The 21,921-nt window shown below is 42.6% G+C and overlaps 1 protein-coding gene across 2 annotated transcripts; it reads left to right on the forward strand.

Annotated features, from left to right (window-relative positions):
- Positions 1-782: 782 nt before the first annotated feature.
- LOC112572372 lies at positions 783-21,489 on the forward strand. Of its 2 annotated transcripts, none has more exons than XM_025252014.1 (7): positions 783-1,665; positions 15,431-15,662; positions 16,390-16,607; positions 16,795-16,965; positions 17,318-17,420; positions 17,797-17,966; positions 19,299-21,489. In XM_025252014.1, the coding sequence occupies exons 1-7, from the start codon at positions 1,587-1,589 to the stop codon at positions 19,994-19,996; spliced, it is 1,671 nt and encodes a 556-aa protein (XP_025107799.1). In that variant the 5' UTR covers positions 783-1,586; the 3' UTR covers positions 19,997-21,489. The 2 variants fall into 2 exon arrangements, with proteins under 2 accessions (XP_025107799.1, XP_025107798.1); XM_025252013.1 differs by having other exon boundaries at positions 784-1,665; positions 19,296-21,489.
- The last annotated feature ends 432 nt before the right edge of the window (positions 21,490-21,921 follow it).

Consider the following 21,921-nt stretch of genomic DNA (forward strand, 5'->3'; position numbering starts at 1 on the left):
GTGGACACACCCGATGTTGACTTTCTTTTCTCTGATATCACCTTTCTGAATGGGTTACATCAGTCTAAGCTAAAATTCTTGTTGTTAAATTGATTTGTTTCAATGAAATTGGCTGATAAAGTTTCATCTGATAAATAAAGTAATGCTTTGATTCCGTGGTATTGTCTGCGTGTTTGTGGGCGCGGCACAGTCATTGACTATTCATCGAGCCTCGCCATTTGTGTGTATCGCCGATACTTCCATTGACTTTATCTTTACTGTCCTCCACATATCGCTAAAGGGGGGCAGGTCCAGACTATCTGAGGTGCACTTTATTTGATAAGCAACGAGGTTAAGATCATACTACCCTCAACTTGTAAACAAACCGATCGAGCTCCACCTGTAAACATAAGATGTAAGGACTGTTTGACCTCCACGTGCACATCACGTGATACACAAGGTGTAACAGCTCGGTAGGTAGCGTGGTAACCCTGCCAACAGTTCAAGTAGTTTGGCTGTCTATCAGCTCGGGGGATATGGCGACCCGATAAGCAGTTGAACTCTTTTATAAAAGAAGTAAGTCGAGATAAACATTCCAGGATTACCACCAAGGGAGTTAATTGTCAACGTGCCAGGGTGGGTGAGATTTGCTTGGGGCGGTGTATGCGAGTACATTTTATACAGGGTGAGAGAGAGAGCACGAGCACCCCTCCCCCACAAATACTTGTATTTATTTCCCCTCATCGTATTTAAATCTTCTCTCAGAAGCTAATCACAAAGTTTCTCATGTCGCCGAGAGTGCTGTGGAGAGACAGGTCTGCACTAAATGGCGAACTACAAGGCTACAAGAACTAAAGTTTGTGGGCGTGGTCTGATCGAGCGATTGACAGCTGTGCCTTCGACGACGACGACAGACATCGTGCTGGCGATCTACGCTCCGCGGCAGAGGCAGAAGTCAAACTCGTGCGCTCCACGCACCCCACGCACTCCGCGCACCGCAGCCGCCGACTGTCAGCAGACCTCAAGGGCCAGGACACGAACGAAGACAAATAAAAAGCTGCAGTCAGTTCCTGCTGGTGTCGTCGGCAAAGAAAACACCTCGCCACCTCACCACAGGCCGCGCTGTTGGCTCTCTGTGAAAGGTGGGTCAGTGCACGGCTACCCTCCCACCCACGCCGATCAAGTTCGAACCTCCGCGGCGCTGATATGCGAGCGATTTAAAGGGACTTGGCTGCCTGCCTGGACTACCGTGTCTGCTGGCGACAATAAACACTTCAAAGACCTGTCGTCTGTCACACCTGGTGAGTCGTTGAAGCGACGAGAACAAACGCCACCCGCTCCCTGGGCCGCAACAAGTGACAAACTGTTCTCAGTGACCCTGTCATCGGCTCGCTCATCCACATCGTTACGAGAGTGAATCGACGAAAGCTAACTGAGAATTGCGATCCCTTTAGCCAGTAAATCTGATGAAAGTAGGAAGTGTTTATCAGTTACTACTGTCCCACCTGTAGGTTGACAGCAACAGCTTGAAGTGACTGTTGATGTGTTAGTGGAGACGGACTGCGGTTGCTGATGTCGTAGACGGAGAGTTGTCGGAGGAAGCAGCGATGTGTGAGAGACAGAGTTGTCGCCAGCAATGGTGTGGTCCTCGCTGGCTCGTCACCGTGTTCCTCCTGCTGATTACAGGTGAGTTGTTTACCTTGTGAGGGACAGAAATAGAGGCGCGTTGAGACAAGAACAAAGTTGGTTCCTTTGAGCGAATGACAGGTAATGGGTGACATAGAGACAACAACACAAACAGCACTGATCGAGGTCGTACACGTACGTTTGTGTGTGTGTGGTGGTGGTGGTGGTGGTGGGGGAGAATCTGTTTGTGTGTCTGTGTGTCTGTGTGTGTGTGTGTGCTGTTTCTGTCAGTGTTGTTAGGACAAGAAGATTCACGGACAGGTGAACTGTTCACGATGTCTTAACATAGACACCACGTGATGCAGAACCAATCCCTCCTTACTTTCGCAGACATGCTGTGACAGGACATGCTCCAGAAACAAATCACGCGCTAATTTGCATGAGTTCAGACGTCTGCTTCTGTAACGCAGCTTATTGCTTACTTACTCATTGAAACAAAGGAATAAGCATGAGAGAACAGTCAGACCATGTTGTGCACATCTCAAAGAAGCGGCTGAAAAAATAACACCTGAACATAACGTGTGGGCACGCCACAGAAAGAAAGAAAAAGAGAGGGAATAAACGAGAAAAGAGAAAGCGAAGCTGTGAGAGACAGAGTGCTGGAACAAATATGTAACATACAAAGTCAAGCTTAGTTAGAAAATATTATGACGAAGTGTGTTTAGGTATTTTAATGTTAGAAAGCATTATTTACTGACTTTCTGTGGAACGTTTTTTGTTGCGCATGTTTAGAATAGAGAAATGTTTATCACATCACCTGACAGAGAGATGGTATGAGTAAACACAAACACCTTCTCTCTCTCCCGTCTGACAGTATGTCTGGTAATTCCTCTCTGTCTGTTTGTCTGTCTCTCTGGTTTATGCTTAGTCTTTGTGCTTGTAGGTGTGAGCTAGTGTGTGTCCCTGAGTGAAGAGGAAAATGGTGCGTGTGCGTGTGCATGTCCATGTGTGTGCGTGTGTGTGTGTGTGTGTGCGTGTGTATGTCCATGTGTGGGCATGTGCATCTGTGTGTGCGTGCATGTGTGTGTGTGTGTGCATATGTGTGTATGTCCATGTGTGTGTCCGTGTGTGTCTGTGTGTGCATGTGCATGCGACGTCTGCGGAATCAAGCCCCAGCCCTGAGCACATTGCCGAGGGCCATAAAGGCATGGACACAGGAGACCACAGCCATAAAGTCCGTTGTCGAGTCGCGAAGATAAAAATCAGCGGCTCGCCTCTAGTAATTGCTTGGGCCTGATGCTGCCACAGATAGCAGCCCGCAGCAGCCACATCCCATACATTCGTCTCGCACTTTATCGTCTGTGTCCTCGCCGTCTGCACTCACTTCCACAGCTCTTTGGTGGCGGAGTCCAAATCCTGAGACAGACTGGCACACACACACACGCATGCATGCACACATACACACACATATTCCCTGAATAGTCAGACCACACATACCTACTGTATATCACGGGTAACAGCTGTATATGGTGGGTAGCAGCTGTATATCACGGGTAGCAGCTGTATGCAGATTACAACTAAGGGTATAGCTGTGTGTCAACATCAGTTGTATCTGTGTGTCTGTGAGTTGTATCTGTGTGTATGAGTTGTATCTGTGTGTCTGTAAGCACTGCTCAATAAACATTTTTCCATGTAACAACACATTTTTCAAGTCGGCCTACCCCTGACACTTTAAGTCTCGCTTGTAATCTGCAGCTGATGGGAAAGTGATCCACAATGTCAAAGGTCACTGTGCAGGCAGCCGATTCTCGTAGTTTAATTTTCTGGCTGTGGCATTTATTCCAATAATTCTTATTTTATTAATGTAATTTTCGTATTTTTATGAATATTGGTTTGCCCTGTCTACAAAAAAACCATGAAACCTCTCGTAAGCCGAATGATGTTAATTATGGGAAAATGCAGCAGCCATTAATTTACTTGGGGGCAACATTTGAGACCCAAAGACTAACCTACCAAATCCACTAAATAACACATGAAACCTAAAATAATATTATCGTATAGTAACAGCAGGAATGATATTACACACACACACATGTCCTAATCGGAAAAGTCTGTTTGCACACATATGTCGATGAGAACATTACCATCATTTCATTGTCAGATTCTTTTAAGTTTGGGAACATGTCCTTACTTAGCTGTTTCAAGAACTGAACAACTTTTTCTTCAGTAAAAGCTTCCAAACGGATTGAACAATATTTTCAACTTATTTTTCATTGTTCTGAAATCCCCCAAACGCAGAGAAAATGAATCTCTCAGGTCACTCAACGTTTTGCTGTAGTTTCTTTCTTTATAAACACTAATTGTCAAGGTGTACAGGGTAGGACGATTTGGAAATTTTGTGTCCTTCCCTTCAGGTTCAAAAGAGCATGGGTTTCTTGATGTACCCTCTGTTCTCTCTTACAATATTCTAGGCCACAATAAAACTCGCTTTGAACTGGGTTGTAAACTGTTTGGTAATCATGAGTTGCTGGTAGTAGGTGTGACTTTTTCACTCTTGCTTTTTAGGAAACTTCACACCAATACCCTGATTGTTTTGTGCTAAAATGCTTCTTCTAATTGTGGTCTTTGAAGACTACGATGCTTGTCTATCAAATCAAAACACATCTTTATCCCAACATCAGTAAATAAAATACTTTGTCGCTCGTTGTTGACTTTCGACACTCGCCATCCACCTTTCTCTCTTTCCCGTGACCTATGACCCTGAACACCTAAGACACTATCTGCACACACACTGCAACCCTTGTGTACCGACAGACTGAACTTGTGACTAATGAGAATGTAAACATGCAAAACCTGCTTGTGACCTCAAGCAATAAGTCATTGGAGTCACTGTCCTGTCACAACACAGGTAAATACTGCCGCCAGCCTTTCCTTTGAAGTCAGCCGCCACAGATATTTTTTCACCCACTCCATCAGCCATCTCTGCCCTGTTAGTTGTTGTTTTTGTTTTTGTACTTTGCTTTGTTAGAATGTCACTGACTGGCAGTTTCTACCGCTACGTAGTATTTAAATTAAATTTCAGCCAAAAGACTCCGCGGACCGGACTTTGTCCACCCCTGGTCTATAAAATAATTAATATACAGAAATAATTAAAATACATTGTAGTCGCCTTTACCTGAATCAATAAGACAGCATATAATAAAACAAATGATGGAAGTGATTTTTGCTTTCTGCCCGAAATATTCTCTTAATATTTCTCTCGATTAACGAAAACAGATACAAATGTCTTTCCTGAAAGCTCCAAATCCCATGTTGTGATTGTTAGTGGCTGGAGTACAACCTGTGTTTATGTTGCCGAAACCATTCTCCGTGTGGAAAACCAGTCTCAGTAATTCTTTCCCCTGAAGTGATTTTAACTCCCATTTGGCCTCCAACATCAACACAATACTCTTTATTCAGGTTTGAAAGGGTGGCCGTGTCGAATCCACCAAAATGTCCGCTTGTCATCAATACACTGACAATCGTAAGGATGTTAGTTCGAATCTTGTCTTGGAGAATGACAACGCTTTGTTTATTCGTAAGATCTTTGGTCCTACAGAGTTTTTTCTGGATATTCTGGTTTTCTTCCCCTTCAAGACCCTGTTTCGCGAATTGCTAAATGATTAGTTGATAAATGCACTAAATATCAAATAAGCAACCTTCCATCAAAATTTTGCTTTGATCCTACAAGTAGAGTTTAGTTTATCTTTAGCTCGAGGTTAATGAACCTCACTGGCCGACAGGACAGTTCAATGTTTACCTTGCTGTCCATTGTGCCGGCGACAAGTACACTATGTCTGAGTGTTATCCGGTTATTTATCCTGCGGCACAGAACAGCAAACAAAAAGTCATTACATTAATACCTGTCTGGAACTACATTTGTTCTGATGATAGTTTTTTTAGCAAGACCTTTCTCACAAGGCAGAAAAATGTCGATCGCCGTGATTTTGCTGATGAAAGGCCTGCACCATAAATGTTATCAATATGACCCGCAGCTTTTTTCAGATATTTTTGGATCGTGAATTGTCCGCTTGAGAAGCTCGATCATATTTAGAATTCGGTTTTCACGGGCTAAAAATGTTCATTCAGTAACTAGCTGGGAAAGCTTGTGAGACCGATTGTTAACTGTAATTGTCAGTGTTGATGGCGTGTAAATGAGTTGGACATTTACAGGGAGTCTGACAGGTCGTGATCACATTTACCGGCGCCTGTTGACACCAAAATTAATTATCTATAAAATTTAATAAACATGAGCAGTAAAAGTGACAGTACTCAATCTGGATGCTAAACGAGCTCACATTAATTAAGAATTGATTTCAGGTCAACGATGACAAGTATCCCGTGGGTTAGCAATAATATTCAGATGTACAAACAAGGACTTGGTCAGAAACAATTTAGAGATGTGACAAAAGTAAATGACACCATGGCTTCCTAAGATGTTTATATGAATGAGAATGCAGAAAAGCACATTGAATAAAAATTTGACAAAAAGTACAAACAAATACCGAACTCTCTCAATCAGAAAGGACCTTTCAGTTGTTATTTAACCCCTTCCTCCCCGCCATCATCCTTACAACTAATGTTGATGACTTTTCGCATTCATGTAAATCGTTTGATGTCTCGTGCACTCATACCAACTGCATTTTTAGTCTCACCCTGTCTTGTCTGACCTTCCCGGGATTTACTGTATTGCTACATGAGTCTGGTCTGTCAGAAATTATTTCTTGTCTCCTGCGCCATCTTGGAAGTGAAAGGTCAGCCATGTCAGCCATACGTGTCTCTCCAAGTCAGTTGACAGAACTGCGACCCGGAGATTGGCTCTGACTCCTTCTGTCAGGAACTGTACGACAGGGAACGAACAGAGAATGAAAAGCCATGTTGCTGTAACTGAAAAAATATCATTATAAAAATCGATGTTGGACTGCGGGACAAGTCCGACAACCTCGGTGACGCGCGAAGGGAAAGAATCATTGGCAGTGGCGCCACCACACTCACCGTTTTCCGGCAATTAGCTGGTCGTGTTCACAAGCGGCCAAAACGTTTGTGTAATCAATAATGTCATTTTTTCTGTCAAAAAAGCCCTTCTCCAGGCTGTGAAATTCGACCACGTGGAAAGAGAGGTGCCCCCCTTCTTTTACCATCTCCCTTAACCACCACCCCACTGCCGACCCCACTGCCGACCCCACTGCCGACCCCCACGATCCAATGTCGCAGACTTCCTGACCGGCCTGGCTGTCTGAACTTGAGGCTGAACTGAAACGCAGCAGACCATGAGAAGTTTGTTCCACCTCTCTAAAGATATATATAACATATCTACACATGTATCCACACACACTATATAGTTATATCCCTTTTGTGTCCTTTTGTGTCCTTGTTGTTGTTGTTGTTGTTGTTGTTGTTGTTGTTGTTGTTTCACTGTGTGTGTTAGAAAGTATGTACTTTGTCCATGATGTAGTCACGTGCACTTGTGTACCAGCCCCTGTTTGTCTTCATTTTTAAGAAGACTCTCCACCTCTCTACACCTCTCTACCTCCACGCTCTCTACCTCCACGCTCTCTACCGATGTGTACAATCATCCTCCATACAAATGTCTCGTCTGTATAAAAGCAGGCTAGAGAGCAAGGAGGATACCAGTGAGAAAGAAGCCCACAGTCAGAGATACCCTCCTCCCGGCGAGTGATGGCCAATCACGTGTCCTGTGACACTTGTGACAGCTAATTTGCATACAAAGTGCTGCTGCTCCTTTTGAATGCATTACCATTTCTCGTTTTTCTCTCACAATTGTCAGCCGCTTCTTGCAGCCGGTCTGTACAACTCGGCCCCTGCCTGGCCACGTGACCTGTGACCCTGAGGACAAAGGAGATGAGCAGAGGACCAATGTTCCAAATAAAAGAACTAACTAAGAAAAAAATTGCCTGCTGAAGTTGGGCATTTATTTTTACAAAATCATGGAACATTTACCGTTGATTAGAGAAAAAACATGTAATCAACCCTTTAATTTGAAGGCAACATGTGAGTATAGGCATTAATCGAAAAATAACGTGAAAATGTGGGCCTTGACTAGCAGTCATGTGCTAAATACATTGAATATTATATATATATAACTCATGACATACAAGGAAATATACAAGAGATATCAACATGCCATAACGGTAAATTAAAAACACAGTTCAACGGTTTGAGTGTTCGAAATATTTTTTTCAGTAAAACTTTCTTTACTTGTATTTCTAAAATATTTGTCTTCGAACTTCAAAAAAAGCGATGTTGATTGATTTTAATACCTAGCAACATAGCAAAGGCTAGTCACTAACCTTTAGATAAATGTTGTAAGAGATAAGTTTTTTGGGTCACCAAAAAAATCTTGAGACAAGGTGAACTGTCTCAGTACAGACAAGTCTGTCTATCATTGGTGCATTCGTCTAGCTATTATCTACTCATGCATCAACTCCAGATACTGATTCCAGTGGATCTTAATGTTTCAGTCACGCTCCAATGAATATCAGTCCCACGTTATCAGGTTGGTCATGCAGCAGACCGGAACAGCAGTGTTCTTGGAGGAAGAGAAATGTGACAAATTGTATTCATATCAATAATTACCAGCCCTTTGCTGAATAGAATAGGTTCTCCTTGTATCATCGACTGTATTAGAGGTTTTTTTCTTCTTTCCTTCTTTCTTCCTTTTATCCCGTTTCTTTCTTTCTATTTTTTCTTGCTTTATCCTTGTCTTCTTTTTTTATTTCTTTTTTCTTCTTTAGTATCTTTCTTTCCTTTTTTAGTATCTTTCTTTCCTGTGTATTCGTTTTCTTTTCCTTAGTATTATTATTATTTTAGCTTTTTTTTTACATTTTTCTGTAGTTTACACAAAGACAAATACCAAGTAAATAGAACGATAACGCAAACTAAATTTTCACAACGAAAAGTTATCACATCTGTCCTGTCGTCTCCTACATCGTCACAAAAGACTAAGTCCATGTCTTCTCTCATCAATTTGTTGTTTTTAACTCTGTTCTTCAAACTTGTTTGTCTGTATTTAAAGGACACATCAGTACTACCTAAGTACCACATGCGGACAATGAGACCTCGCAGTATGGCCTCACAGACATTAGTGTTTTCCTCCCCACACCATATTCTGGCAGCAGCTCCATCTCTCAGTCATAAAACTCGCGGCGGAAGTCATCAAGAAGTCATGGCGGCCGCGCGGCGGTAGGTTCGCACCCACTTCGCCCTCGCAAAACACGACACATCCATTTGGTAGACAACAGCCGTGAAAGGATGTCTTTTTAAACTCTACCGAGGTGAGCGAGTCTGATGTCAGCCCTGCGCGTGACGCTTCTTCCCTCCTGCAAGCCGCGTGCGTCACGTTCCAACGTGATTTTCCGCCACGTAGTCTGCACGTGAAAGGCGTTGTAGAGCGCGCGCAGGGAGGGAACCTCCGCAGACAGCTTCACCGGATATGCCCGGGCATAAAACGTGGAAGCGCCTAATGGCGGGCTTTTGCATCTACATGACGCCCAATGTCGCTGTCGCCATGGTGACGCCGGGCACGGCGATTTCCAAGCAGCGCGCAGGCCGGAAGTGCACTTAGAACTGCATCATACAGGGAGACGACTCCGCCGAAGGAGACCTTAGTCAGCATGTGGCCGTTCGCGACGGTGCGCCCGCGAGAATATCGCGAGATGTAGCGAGATATCGCGAGACTCTGGCTTTGGAGGGAGAGCCATGGCGCGATCGTGCTGCCGCCTAATGTAGCGTGCCAGCATTTGCACGGCGGATGAACACAGCGAGACTGCGGGTGTCGGACTAACAGCTTTTTTGTACATTTTTTTCTCATTTGTATTTTCCTTTATTTTCCTTCTCTCTTTTTCTCAAGATAGGAGAAATGAGAGTCTTATCCATGTGAAGATGCGAGATTTGCTATATTTCTTGGAAATAACCATTCCTGAGTATTTCGTACTTATCATTGCTTTTATTCATTAAGTATGTGTGAGCGCGCGGAAAAATACCAAGAATAAATATTTATGTGGCGTGATGGGTTTTTTTTTCATTTTACTCTAACCTTTAACCTTAATCCCTAGCCTTAACCTTCCTTCATTTCCTTTCTCACATCCACACATTCCCCGTGTCTACAAATGAATAACCCCGAGAACAAATCTCAATTTTTCGACTTCTTCAAATTAAGATGTTTTTACTTATTGGCAGCGTTGTGGAACTATGTGATGGCAGAGCAACATGTAGTTATTATGAATGGTTTCTCTACAGCTTCTTCACGAGTTAGCTTCATCAACCCACCCCACCACAAACACACACATCCTGCACTTCGCCGCCTCCACCCTCAGGCAGAGGGGTACACACACGCAATCCCTCTCTCTCAGATTTAGTTTCCATTTTTTGAATGCAAGAAAAGCGATCCTGTTATTTAGAAACGGAGAGTGGTTCATGTCGGCACGAGTGTCGGTGGCGCTTGACGTCTGTCAGACACACAACGGCTCTCGAGCATCACGTGGTGCTGGGCTTCCAGTGGTCCTCTCCCGCTGGAGATGGCAGCGGGATTGAAGTTGAAGGGTCAGGGGTCATTCCCATCTTTCGCGAGCTTTCGCGACAATCGTTAGTTGATGACAGCAGTGATAATAACTGCCAGTCCAATCTTGCGATTTTTATTTTCTTTGAAACATCGTTGAGGTTTTGAATCGACGTCCGAGTAATAATTAAACCAGTCGTCGATAATGCTGTTTATGAAGCCCTGGTTTCCGCCAGATGGCGCCCATTGCTCTCCTGTTGTCTTTCAGGTCCAAACACTGAGCTTCGTGGCAGCACGAACCGAGAAAGCCAGACTGATGCTCTGTCTCCAAGGAAACGCTGGTCCGGCTACAGACAAGTGAGATTTGGTCAGTGTAACATGTTCACTCGGAGTAAAGATTTCCGTAGGCCTGCTGCTGTGTGAGGATTGACAGTCATGACACTAGACTAGAGGTACATTGTGTTCCAGGGATACTGTACTCCGCTCACTACCTACATCTCTATCAAACTCTTGTAACAGCGGCCTGAGGTCGTATGCAATACCCTCTGGATTATACTTAACCCTTGGTTAGAGTTACCTCTACTTCATGAGTTCAGCCACCAAGGCCCACAATAAAATGTAAATATCCTCGTTTCAATCATTCACGAAAATCCCTCCATCAGTTGGTCACAAAAATATAGTGAATTAGAAATTGATGTTAAATAATGGTCAAACGGAGCTCAACAAGAACAACGAGGTGGTGAGGATTGCTGCTGATTGAAATAAATTACACTGTGTTGATGTTTACACCAAGACAACCTCTTGTGTGCAATCCTAAGTTTGACACGAGACAAAACATCTTCTCGAACAGTTTGTCAAATACTCATTATTCCTCATTACCTTTGATCAGACGAGGAAAGAGCTATTACTCCACAGAACGAGCTCAGATATCTCAAGGAGTTTTTCTACATTTGCTAAAAATGACAGTTTGCAAGACAAAGCGAGTGTGTCCAATCAGTGAGGACATTTTCATTCGTCTGATTGCTCTTCGTCTATGACTGTGAACACTTGCATCCTTGTCCCCGTTAGATTTTTAGTTTAGTTTTTGTTTACTTTTAGTAAATAATCTGCCATCACCTCTGTACTTATTAAATCTGTTTTCATGTACTTTAAGAAATTTTAAAGGTTTTGAAGTTATTACCATAATATGCTGATTTAGCAATTCCAGACATCATTGACTTAAGCGGAAGTCAACTTCACAAAAACTATTCTTAGTAACACTCATGGCTACCGCCTGCTAATCGGTTTGTACAGAGCGGAAACCAGTCCAGAATTGTGAAATCTTCGATTGTGGACAACACTTTGCATCCATTGTCCATGTCTCTGTTCTGTAAATATTTCGTTTAACTCTTTGACCTGCCTGCCACGTGAGGAAATACCCTCAGAAACTCATTTATTTATTCTTTTATATGTATCGTGACAAATCAGATACAAACAACCCAAGTAGAACTGGTCATTACTGCCGTTGCCTCCCTTTGTCGTTAGTCAGGAAGCTAAACAGCAACTTAATCTCTCGGCGCTGAAAGCCTTCACAAAGAGAGAAATTCCTGCTTTCAGTCTAAAAATTGCATGGAAGGGAAATGGAGAACAGGCTTGTGAGGACAGGGTCAAACATTTTAGCAGAGTTAACTGTCGACGGTCGCGTGACCATTGTTAATGAACGGCGCAGAGCGAGGCTGCATTAACAAACATGGCGACCGGATATTGTCGCCGAGCGCCTGTCGAGCTTTTTGCACAACAAACAGCAAAGGCCGATAATGTCAATGGATTTCATGACGTCGTGATGTTCACTGTGTTTACCTCCCTCGCTGATGCCTCGGACAGTATTCAGCACAGACAAGCTGACAGGCGCAGAAACGAGAAACAAAGAGAACGGTAAGAAAGGGTAGAAGAGAGAAAAGAAAGAATTTATAAAGACGGAGGGAAAGAAAAAAACAAGAGGAAAGAAAAATATAAATAAAAGAAGGATGAAAGAATAAGGAAAGAAAGAACAGAAAATAATGAAAAGGCGGACAGAAAAGGCACTTTCAGCGTTTCTTTTCTAAAGTTGTGAAATTTTTTCCTGTTTTATTCATTTGAAATAATGTATGTCGTTGTTGAAATGTAGGAGAAAAACGATATATTTAGGTAAAGATAAACACTTGCCGAGTACTCTTTGTTAACTGTATTACACTTTGTATCGTTCTTTTAGAGAATCCTTCAATGTTCCACAATGAGAGACAAATGATTTCTAACTTTCTTTAGCTCTAAATCCACTGCATTTTATATCTCCTCTGTTCCAAGATCCTTCGGATGTGTTCTTAGAAGTAAGCTGCGCTCCTTCTATGATCTTTATCCTCTCAAGGTATAAAATGAGGATTTTATTTTTCACAGAGTTTTCTCACGGCTTCTCATATTTCTTTACCCTGAAAAATAACATAGTTTCACTGGTATAGAACAAGACCAGTGAACTACTAATGAAAAAAAGAGTAAACAACTCGCTTAAAGATTGTTTTTGCTAATTTCCGAATATTCTTTACATTTAGTTCGGTAAGAGCTTTATCTGCCGTCGAGAACAAACTTTAAAAGTAGAATGTCAGAAAAAAATTCATCAGAATTCGCCAAAACTAAATGTGCTGGTCGTCATTAATCCTAAAAAAAGAAAAACAAATATTTCCGTTGGAGTTGTTGGGCCTTTCAAGGACTTCCCCTGTGTGAGCTCTCGTGAGATGCAGGAAATGAAGCTCACCCAAGCAAACATCTACAGCCGATAATTTCCTCTCTCTCCTCCTTATGACTTACTTCTGGCGGCTGAGTGCTGAGGGACGACTTGTTGCCACCTTTTCCACAACCATTTTCGTCGCTTCGCTCTTTTTTCTTTCTAAGCATATTTTTTTATCTTTCTTACTTTTTTCTTGTCTTCTTTCCTTTTGCCTGGTTTTTTATCCTTTTCCATTTGTATGCAATCGGAATGTGGAGACGTTTACAACACAAATAACTTTAGAACATTCTTCACGATAATAAAGTGAACCAGGACTTTGCTTTTACGAGAAAAAAGTTTTGTTTGTCGTACCATCATTAATCGCATTTGAAGGAAACAAAAACTTATTACAGTTATAGAGCGACATCGAGGCTGCTCTCGTTAATTTTATGTAAAAATCTTTTACACACTTCTAGCTTAGTAACGGCTTTCTCTGGATAGTTGCTGCTTTTTAATTAGTTTCTACATGTGTGTTTCTCAACCTGCACTGCCAGTCTTCAATGTTTGTTTGTTTGTTTGTTTGTTTGTTTGTTTGTTTGTTTGTTTGTTTGTTTGTTTGTTTGTTTGTTTGGCCACTTTGCCATGACGTCCCCCACACAAGAGTTTTGTGTGATAATGTATGGATCCTAAAAGCTGTTATCTGTGCGGAAGATGAGATGCAAACTCTAAGGAATGGAGGCACCAGAGCGTTTGAGAAGCATGGAGAGGTTCAGATGCTGTAGGGCAGGACCCCCAGGGACCATTGACAAAATTTTCAAAGACTAATCCCAGTAATCGCTCCTCACAATAGCAGGCGATGGCGCTCACGTTTAATGTGAAAGGAAAAAAAATTGTCTAAGGTCCTGATCGAAAATCTGAGCTCCTGCAAGTGAGCATGGAATATTCTCATTCAGACTCAGTGGATGCCAAGGATGGAGTAGAACTAGAGGCGAGCATCACAGATGGCAGGAACATCGTCGCGGGGTAAAAACACAGAGTACAAAAAGGGAGTAAACGAGCAAGTCACGCAGTGGATGCACCAGTTGTTGTTGTTGCTGTTGTTGTTGTTGTTGTTGTTGTTCCCTTATCACTACAAATGTCCAGCTAAGCACAGTGCTATGGCAGCCATGGACACTGGAAGCTCTGTCTAGGGGTCAAGACGTGTGTAAAGACACCCCATACCCCCTTCCATCATCCCTCATCCCCACCCAGTAGATGAGGTCAAGCAATCAACCTCACAAAGTTCTAAAGGGACAGACCGTTAACCTGTTAATCAGGTGGACACAGATCGATGTGCTCTGTCAACAGACTCCATCCGGGCTCTTTGTGGACTCAAGTAATCAAAGGTATTTGTGCGAGACCCGCAGTGGACGAGGACTAGACCTTTCACACAACACAACTGTTTATTTTTGTCAACATATTCATGGATTCAAACTCAGAAATAAATTTATTTATAATTTGTTTTAAATTACTTGCACGTGCTTTGTGGTGTTAATGATCCCCCACGACAACATCCAGGTACAAATTAAGTGGACATCCTCTCTCCTGGTCCGCGCATGGCACGACACACAGCAGATTGCGTCCCCTTAAATAAAGAGTCATTTCCGGTGATGATGAAGGACTCTTTTCACGCATCGTCAACTGACAACCGCCGTGTTTGTTCAGCAGAACTGAGTCTGCTTATCAAGCAAAGCCGCGGTCGAAGTTAATGGACTTAATGTCATCCAGTCCTCGACACCGACTTCCTTTTATTTGACACCATCATCATCAGGATTATCATCGTAATCCTCCTGACCATCAAATTTCTGGCTCGCGTCTCCCGACAATATACAATTCTGAACCTTGAGACCTTGATGTCTGGAAGATACAACTTTTATTACATATTTTGTTTTGTGTTTCCTAAAGACAGCCTTTACCAAGCGTGATATCAAGGAATAAACCTTTTTCTTTTCGTTCCTTTCTCTTCTCTCGATTTTTTTAACCTTTAAAAAATAAATTTGTTGATGCCTTTCCTCGTTTGACATATCTCGAAATTCATGATACATTTTACATTATCTTCCATCTTAAAGAAGGGCACGTAAATTAATTTATCTATTGTTTCGCATATCCTTTTATATACTTGTATCTCAAATCTACCCGGTCTCTAACATGAACTTGAGGTCAAAGTTCTATCGGGAAAATACAACATACTCTTGAATATTCTTAATTTATCATATATAAATTCTGATTTTTATATTAATTTTCTGGGAACACTGCCCTTGGATAAACTTAAATTCGTACGTCGGTGGCCTAGTATAAAATTAAATACTGACATATTTCCAAAAATGTAGATAAGACTTCTGATGTATAAAGGGTGTGTGAGACACAGTGTTAGTCTCTCGCGTTCATGACATTAGTGTTTGGCTGAACCCAGTCACTGGCAGAAAAAAGTTTTGAACTTGGTGACCTGAAACATTTCCCAAATATATTTCAAGTCCACCTTTGAGTTTCACCTGACCTTTGCTTTGCAGTGACCCGAGGCTGCCGAAGCCTGACTCCACTTCATCACATGACCAGCTTCTGTTCGAGGTCGGTGCGAGTGAACGACAGCCTCCTTCTGGACCTGACTGAGGAGCTGTCACCTGACCGGATGTCAGTAGGTCACCTGTCATGCGTGGTGACAGTCGAGTCGCAGCTGGGTGTTCGTCTGTCTGTACACGTGCTGCAACTGGCCATCAGCGACAAGCTGGACACACCGGACAGGTGAGGAGGAGTCTCGATCTCGCAACGAAGTGATGCTTGGCAGGTCAAAGGTCAAGTTCCGGTTTCACTCACGACTGGGTCAAGCGCAGTCCGAGAGACTATTTGTAGCAATAATAATAGAATATGGAGTAAGGACTGGGGAGTGATTTCCCAGTGGATTTCCAAGACGAGTTGAACATGAAATATTACAGACAAACCGACAGTCAGCGATACAAGAAATATGAATGTGAACAGATGAATGTGGCTTGTTGATTTTTGAAAGGAAGAGTGCTTCCCCCTAAAGGCGGCTCCACAATGTCGCTCTGGTTGGTGTGGATGTTTGCGTGTGTGAGCATAGCAGCTGTATGTGCTTTGTATGTGTGTAGGGGGGAGGTATGTTTACAAACGGGATTGTGTGTGTCTGTCTGTATATTTTGTGAATTCTTATGTCTTTGTGCATGCAGAAGAGAGAGAGGCAAGAAAATGAGAAAGTGAAGGGTGTAGCTGAGGAGACAAAAAAACAAAGAAAATCTTAAAATTTACTTCGAACTACTCGAAGTTGTTGGCTGCATGATGAGGGTCGAGCAGTAAAGGTAGAGTGAAAGACTGACTGCGAAATCTGCAAACTCAAATTCTGCACACACACCATCTCCATCATCTCCACATATCCACATCTCCACCATCTCCACATCTCCACCATCTCCACCATCTCCACCATCTCACACCAGGATATCGTCCATCTTTGCAGGCTCCATATCTACAGCCTCTCCCCATCCGGGGTGGAGACTCGAATAACGCCCTCTACTGGCCTGTACGGAGTACTGGAGCGACCTTTCCTGATCTACAACACCGCTGGCGTCATAGTGCCTGACTTCCGGTCCGCTGGGTCACGCATGCGCCTTGATTACCAAGGAAAGCCGACTGTCATTTATCGTGGCTTCCGGCTACTCATCACAGCTTTTCATGGTAGATGTTTTTTAAAACTTTCTTTCCTTATTTTATAAATGTCGACATTATTTCAGAAGATGTGTGCCTGGGTTTCGTTTCTTCGTTTAGATGTTTAACCACAGCGCACGATTCTGGCCGTTCTGAGCTTTCTGAGGGTGAAGTGGTCGTAAACCTTCTTCTTCATCATGTCTTTTTACAAAACTAGAGCCAGATGGTCTCGGAGGATGCGAGGAAGGAAACATGCTGTGTCCATACGCCGCCATGTGCATTTCCACGCGCGTGCGCTGTGACGCTTTACCGAACTGCGGACAGAATGACTTCGAGGACGAGCGAAGCTGCGAGAAGGAGGACATCGTCACGAACTTACTGGAAGAATGTGAGTTTTCGTTTTGTTTCTCATTTTTGAGTGTGGATTATTTCACAAGCCATTCAAGCTCCTGTCATCCTTTTCTTGTCAGAAAGTTCCTGTCATCCTGTCCTTCTTACACTGCTCCTGTCATCCTGCTTTGTTTTTTTGTATTTGTTTGTTTGTTTTGTCATCCTGTCGCTGCAGGACAATGTATTCGAAAGATGATGGCATACTTTAGACGTGTCTGTGAATATAGTCCCTGGAACTTTCGTGACTAGCTCCTCAGCATCCTTATTCATCCTGTGCACACATCTGTCTGTCTGTCTGTCTGTCTGTCTGTCTGTCTGCTAATGTCTTCGTGTTTTTGATTGGTCATCAGACTCTTTAAGAACGGCACTCATCGCTGGAGTGACCGGAAGTCTGGTCTTCTTGCTGTGTGCACTTCTAGTGGGCTTTGTTCTTTTCAAGTTAAATAGACACAGGTGAGGAAATAAATACACTGGTCCTAAAAGATTTTCTCTCTCTCTCGCCTCTTCTTCCACCTGTGTGTGAGTAAAACTTTGTTTTTAAAGTTCAAATTTTATTTTGTTGTTATTTTGTCACATATGTCCAAGATATTTCATGGATTGACACGCATTCTCTTCTAAACTATTTTCAACTCATTAATAAAATTATTATTAAAATAATTGCTGAAAAACACATAACAGTGTTCAAGTCTATGTAAAAGTAAATAAAGCAATCATCAATGAGCATATCATAGATTTTCTTTGTTTCTAAACAAAAACCCCGTTCTAATGATTTGATTTTTTTTTTCAATTTCTTTTACGTTTTCCTTTGATTTTGTTTTTATTTGTAAAGATACGGTTGCCGGAATCGTGCAGTACAATACACAGCCAGCACTGAAGACACTTGCATCTTCCAGAACGAGGCTGACTTGACCGGCTTACGAAGGCCACCCACCTACGAAACGATCGTGACCCCGCCCACTAACCTATCAGACCCCCCTCCAGCTTACAGCAGCATTGCAGGTGAGAAAAAAAAATGTGATTATTCTTCTTTTTTATTTTATTCAATCAGTATTTTGACACTCTTCCAGATGCAGGGATTCCATCATGTCTACAACATTTTTCTCTTCCTACTTCTAACATTTTTTTGGTTTGTTTGTTAATTTTTTTCTTATGATTTCCTTTATTTAATTCCTCACTTCTTTCTTTCGCTTCGTCGTTTTCTATTTATTCCTTCTTTCTTTTTTTATCTTTCTTTCTTCTGATTGACGTATCAAAGGCACTCTACGCTTCAACCAAGCTGGTCTCGAACCCTCCTGACAGCCCAATTTTCTCCACGGCATATGCTCCATCCATTAACACCGCATCGCCCCCAGCTTTCAGCCTTTGTCGGCTCGTCTGCAGCAGGACAGGGTCAAGTGGGGTCAAACCTCAGCCGCTCTCTCCCAAGATTACAATTAGGCTGAGAAGAGACACAGCTCAGCGGGTAGTTCCGGGACTGGACACCAGGCACAGGCACTGTGGAATAGAAACAAAAAATAGAGTGTCGATACAAATCGGGGATGGAGGAGAGAGTCGAGAGTGCGCTTCATCTGTTGGCGAGGGAATGTAACACTCCTTTGAGCTTAGTGAACATTGTATAAACTCTCCTTGCGGTGAATAAAATACTGTATTTTTTCATAAAAAGATTAGATAGCAAGAGGTGAGAGACATCAATAAATTACACTCACACTCGTGCTGGTCAGCCTTCCCTACTGACGGCACGCGATGCCCTCTGTGATAATCTCTGTGATAATGAACAATGTGATTATCATGAACGGAAAATTCTAGAACGATATAGAGTGTCTGAAGGCAGTCTAAGCCCCAGCTAGAAAAAAATTTCTCTCACTTATAGGAGAACATATACGGCCTTCAAAAGCAGTCGTCATCGTCATCATCATCATCATCATCAGTTCCTTGGTCAAGAATGGTCTTAAGAGCTTCTGCCATCATTATCAGAACCCTCACCAACATTCTCGGTCATATGTCCTTCTCTAGGATCGCTTTTTAGGAAAGTCTAGTCAAATCGTTGACCCTGTCTTTTCTTCCTTTTTTCGCAAGTTTTTTTTTTATCGCTGTACTGTTCCTTTCTCAATCATTTTTGCAAGTCCTGATATCTCAAGATGACCCCACACTTCTTCAGCCTTCGTCTTCTCACTGTCAGGATGAAGTCGTCACAGTTATTTTCTGTTATCTTTCGTACTTCGTCCTAGGTTAATTTGAAAATAATTATATTTGAGATTTAAATGTATTCTACATAGTCATTTTCATTTGTGTCGGATGTGAGTATTGTGCGTGCTGATCTGCTTTCAGCAGCTGTCCACGTGCACAGAGGACTCGACTGCAGTGAAGAGGAGTCTGTCAAGTTGGTGGCCAGAGGCCCGCAGTTTCAGCAGCAAGCTCCTCACGTGCTGTTCACGCGCAAACATCAGTCCACGCCCATGCAAGGTGAACTTCGTGAAACCGGAAATCACCGAGCAGACTCTGATGACGAAGTGCGCATGCACGGCACCTGGCCCTCCGACACCGACGAGGAAGAAGAAGTCAAGGCTCGTCGCAAAAGAAAGGGCGGTAAATCCAAGAATAAATCTGGGGCCAAGTGTCCGGTTGTCTCCCAACGGAAAGGAAATGGTCGACGCAAGACAGACTCGACGAAAGCCGAGGACATCGTTGTGCGCAGTCACGTGACAGCTACTGGATCGCTGAGCGCACGTCACGGCTGTCGGTCAGCTGCTGCGGACTACGTCCCACGTGGCGAGTGTCAGTGCGCATGCCCAAGCTGCGGCAGTGACAGCACTAGCGCCAGTGAGCGGCAAGGGGAAATAACCAGCGAGACGGAGAGCCAGTGCGCGGGGCAGGACGACAACAGTCGGACTGAGTCACATTCACGAAGCGTGTCGCCGGCATCCGTGCATTCCACTTCAGGTCCATTAAAAAACGCAGAAAATGTTGGTTACAACCAAAACCGTCCAGACTTCGTCGAAATGTCTAAAAACAATGACGAGATGGTGTGAGACTGAGTAATCAGAGTTTCCCATCGTCTCGAAGTTTATTACGCGAAACGTCAAACAAAATTACCTCGGGGGTCCGAAAATAAACGAGTTCACACTGAGGGTCTCGAAATGTCAATGAGTATCCTGTCTGCCTCATAGTGTAAGACATTTTGTTATCAAACATTCGATGACATAGTCTAATATGCATAGAAACAGGAATCATAATATTAGGGTTAAAGGTCATGATAATATTAACGACTGCGCACTTTGTTCTGCTAGTGATCAATAATCTCTGGAATATTTCTGTTGGATGAAGGATATTTTAATTAGAAGTTTAGAAACCCCTAGCATTTCATGGACAAGAAACCTTGTTGAATTTGTGGACACAGTGAGAAAATATCAAAAACTCGCCGGTTGCTAAGACGCTCGTGTGATTGCGAGAAAGAGACAAAGCAACCTGTGGACAGGGGAAGGGAAGACAGTAATAAACGATTATTTTTTAATTCTTCATTGCGCCAAATTGAGAAGCCAAAGAAAGACTATACTGTGTTCTAATCAACCAATTAATCAACATGCTGCTACTTCTTGCAGTCAGTTATCACAGTAAACATCTGATGATGAGTAGGAGGAATCTCTCCATTTATCTCTCTCTCACGCACGAACGCACGCACGACCGCATGAGCACACACGTCCGTGGACAAACATTCATCATCAGCTCCTGTCGTATTTTCATCACGTTTTCCACTTTTTCTAAATCAAACCACACACACATATGAACACAGAGAAAAAAGTAGACAAGAAAAACATCAAAGGGACATGCTTGCAATTTGTGCAATCATCCGATGTCCAATGCATACGTAACCAGTTTCTGATTCAACAAGAGCAATTTCCCGAAAGAAATGGGTGCTGCCATCACTTTCCTGTATTTTATTTAATTTTTTTTATTTTTCTTTGAACATAAATCTTTGTCTTTAGAGCTTTGCACTTTTTCTGCCGCTGGCTCAAGCCGGACCAAGAGATTTAATCTCGTCCACACGTGGCGGCCATTTTCCTGAGCATGTTAAATGTGAACATGAACAGTCTTATGCAACTTGAAACGGCATGAGCATAGCTGATGTAATTTGACGAACGGGACCAGTCAATAAATTGATCCTTGCTAAATTACATATTTTAGACAGATTTTATTTTGAAATGTGGAAGCTTTAGTGTTTTAATTCTTTTAATACATTTCAAGAACGAAAATGTGAAGCCATAAAATGGTTTTTAACATATCTTTGGTTCGTTATTCAACATTAGACTAAGGACGTTAAACATGACTGAATATCCTTGCTCAGAAAAGCATGAATGAATTATTATCCATTAATATTTACATGTGATTTGAAGCAATGTTGTAAACCACAAGCAGAAACATGTGCGCACACATACACTGAAACATATGCACAAAAATACGAACAGACGGGGAGACAATATGATATAAAGAATGTTATAAGAAGTAAAGACTGCAGCAGCACCAACTAAAAGTTTTCTGGGCAGAGGATTGTACGAGTGCTGATATTCACAGACGATCTTGCCTTGCCGGTCTCCTGCCTTCGCTTGACCCCCATTTGTGTCATCATGACCCCTCTTCTAGTTTCACTGGCCCCACCCTGACCGTAATCTAGTTCACAGTTCATGTCTTTATTCATGAGGCACTTTTATGTCCAGCTTTAGAGTAATCTTTTGACTCCTCCCTATCTCTTCATTCCATCTGGCACCCTATTTTCCTTTTCCACTTTGTTTTTTATAATTTCTTTGTTTCTTTTTTTCCCATCTTTGTGTATGCCGGTGTAGGAGAGAGAAAGACACGTAAATGATAAATAATATTAGGCAGGATAGTTTAATTCTATAATTGCTTCATTGAACCCATGACCATCTTTCCGCAACATCAATATGGGCATAAAAAAACT

The sequence above is a fragment of the Pomacea canaliculata genome, linkage group LG9 (genome assembly GCF_003073045.1).
Source record: "Pomacea canaliculata isolate SZHN2017 linkage group LG9, ASM307304v1, whole genome shotgun sequence".
NCBI lineage: Eukaryota > Metazoa > Mollusca > Gastropoda > Architaenioglossa > Ampullariidae > Pomacea > Pomacea canaliculata.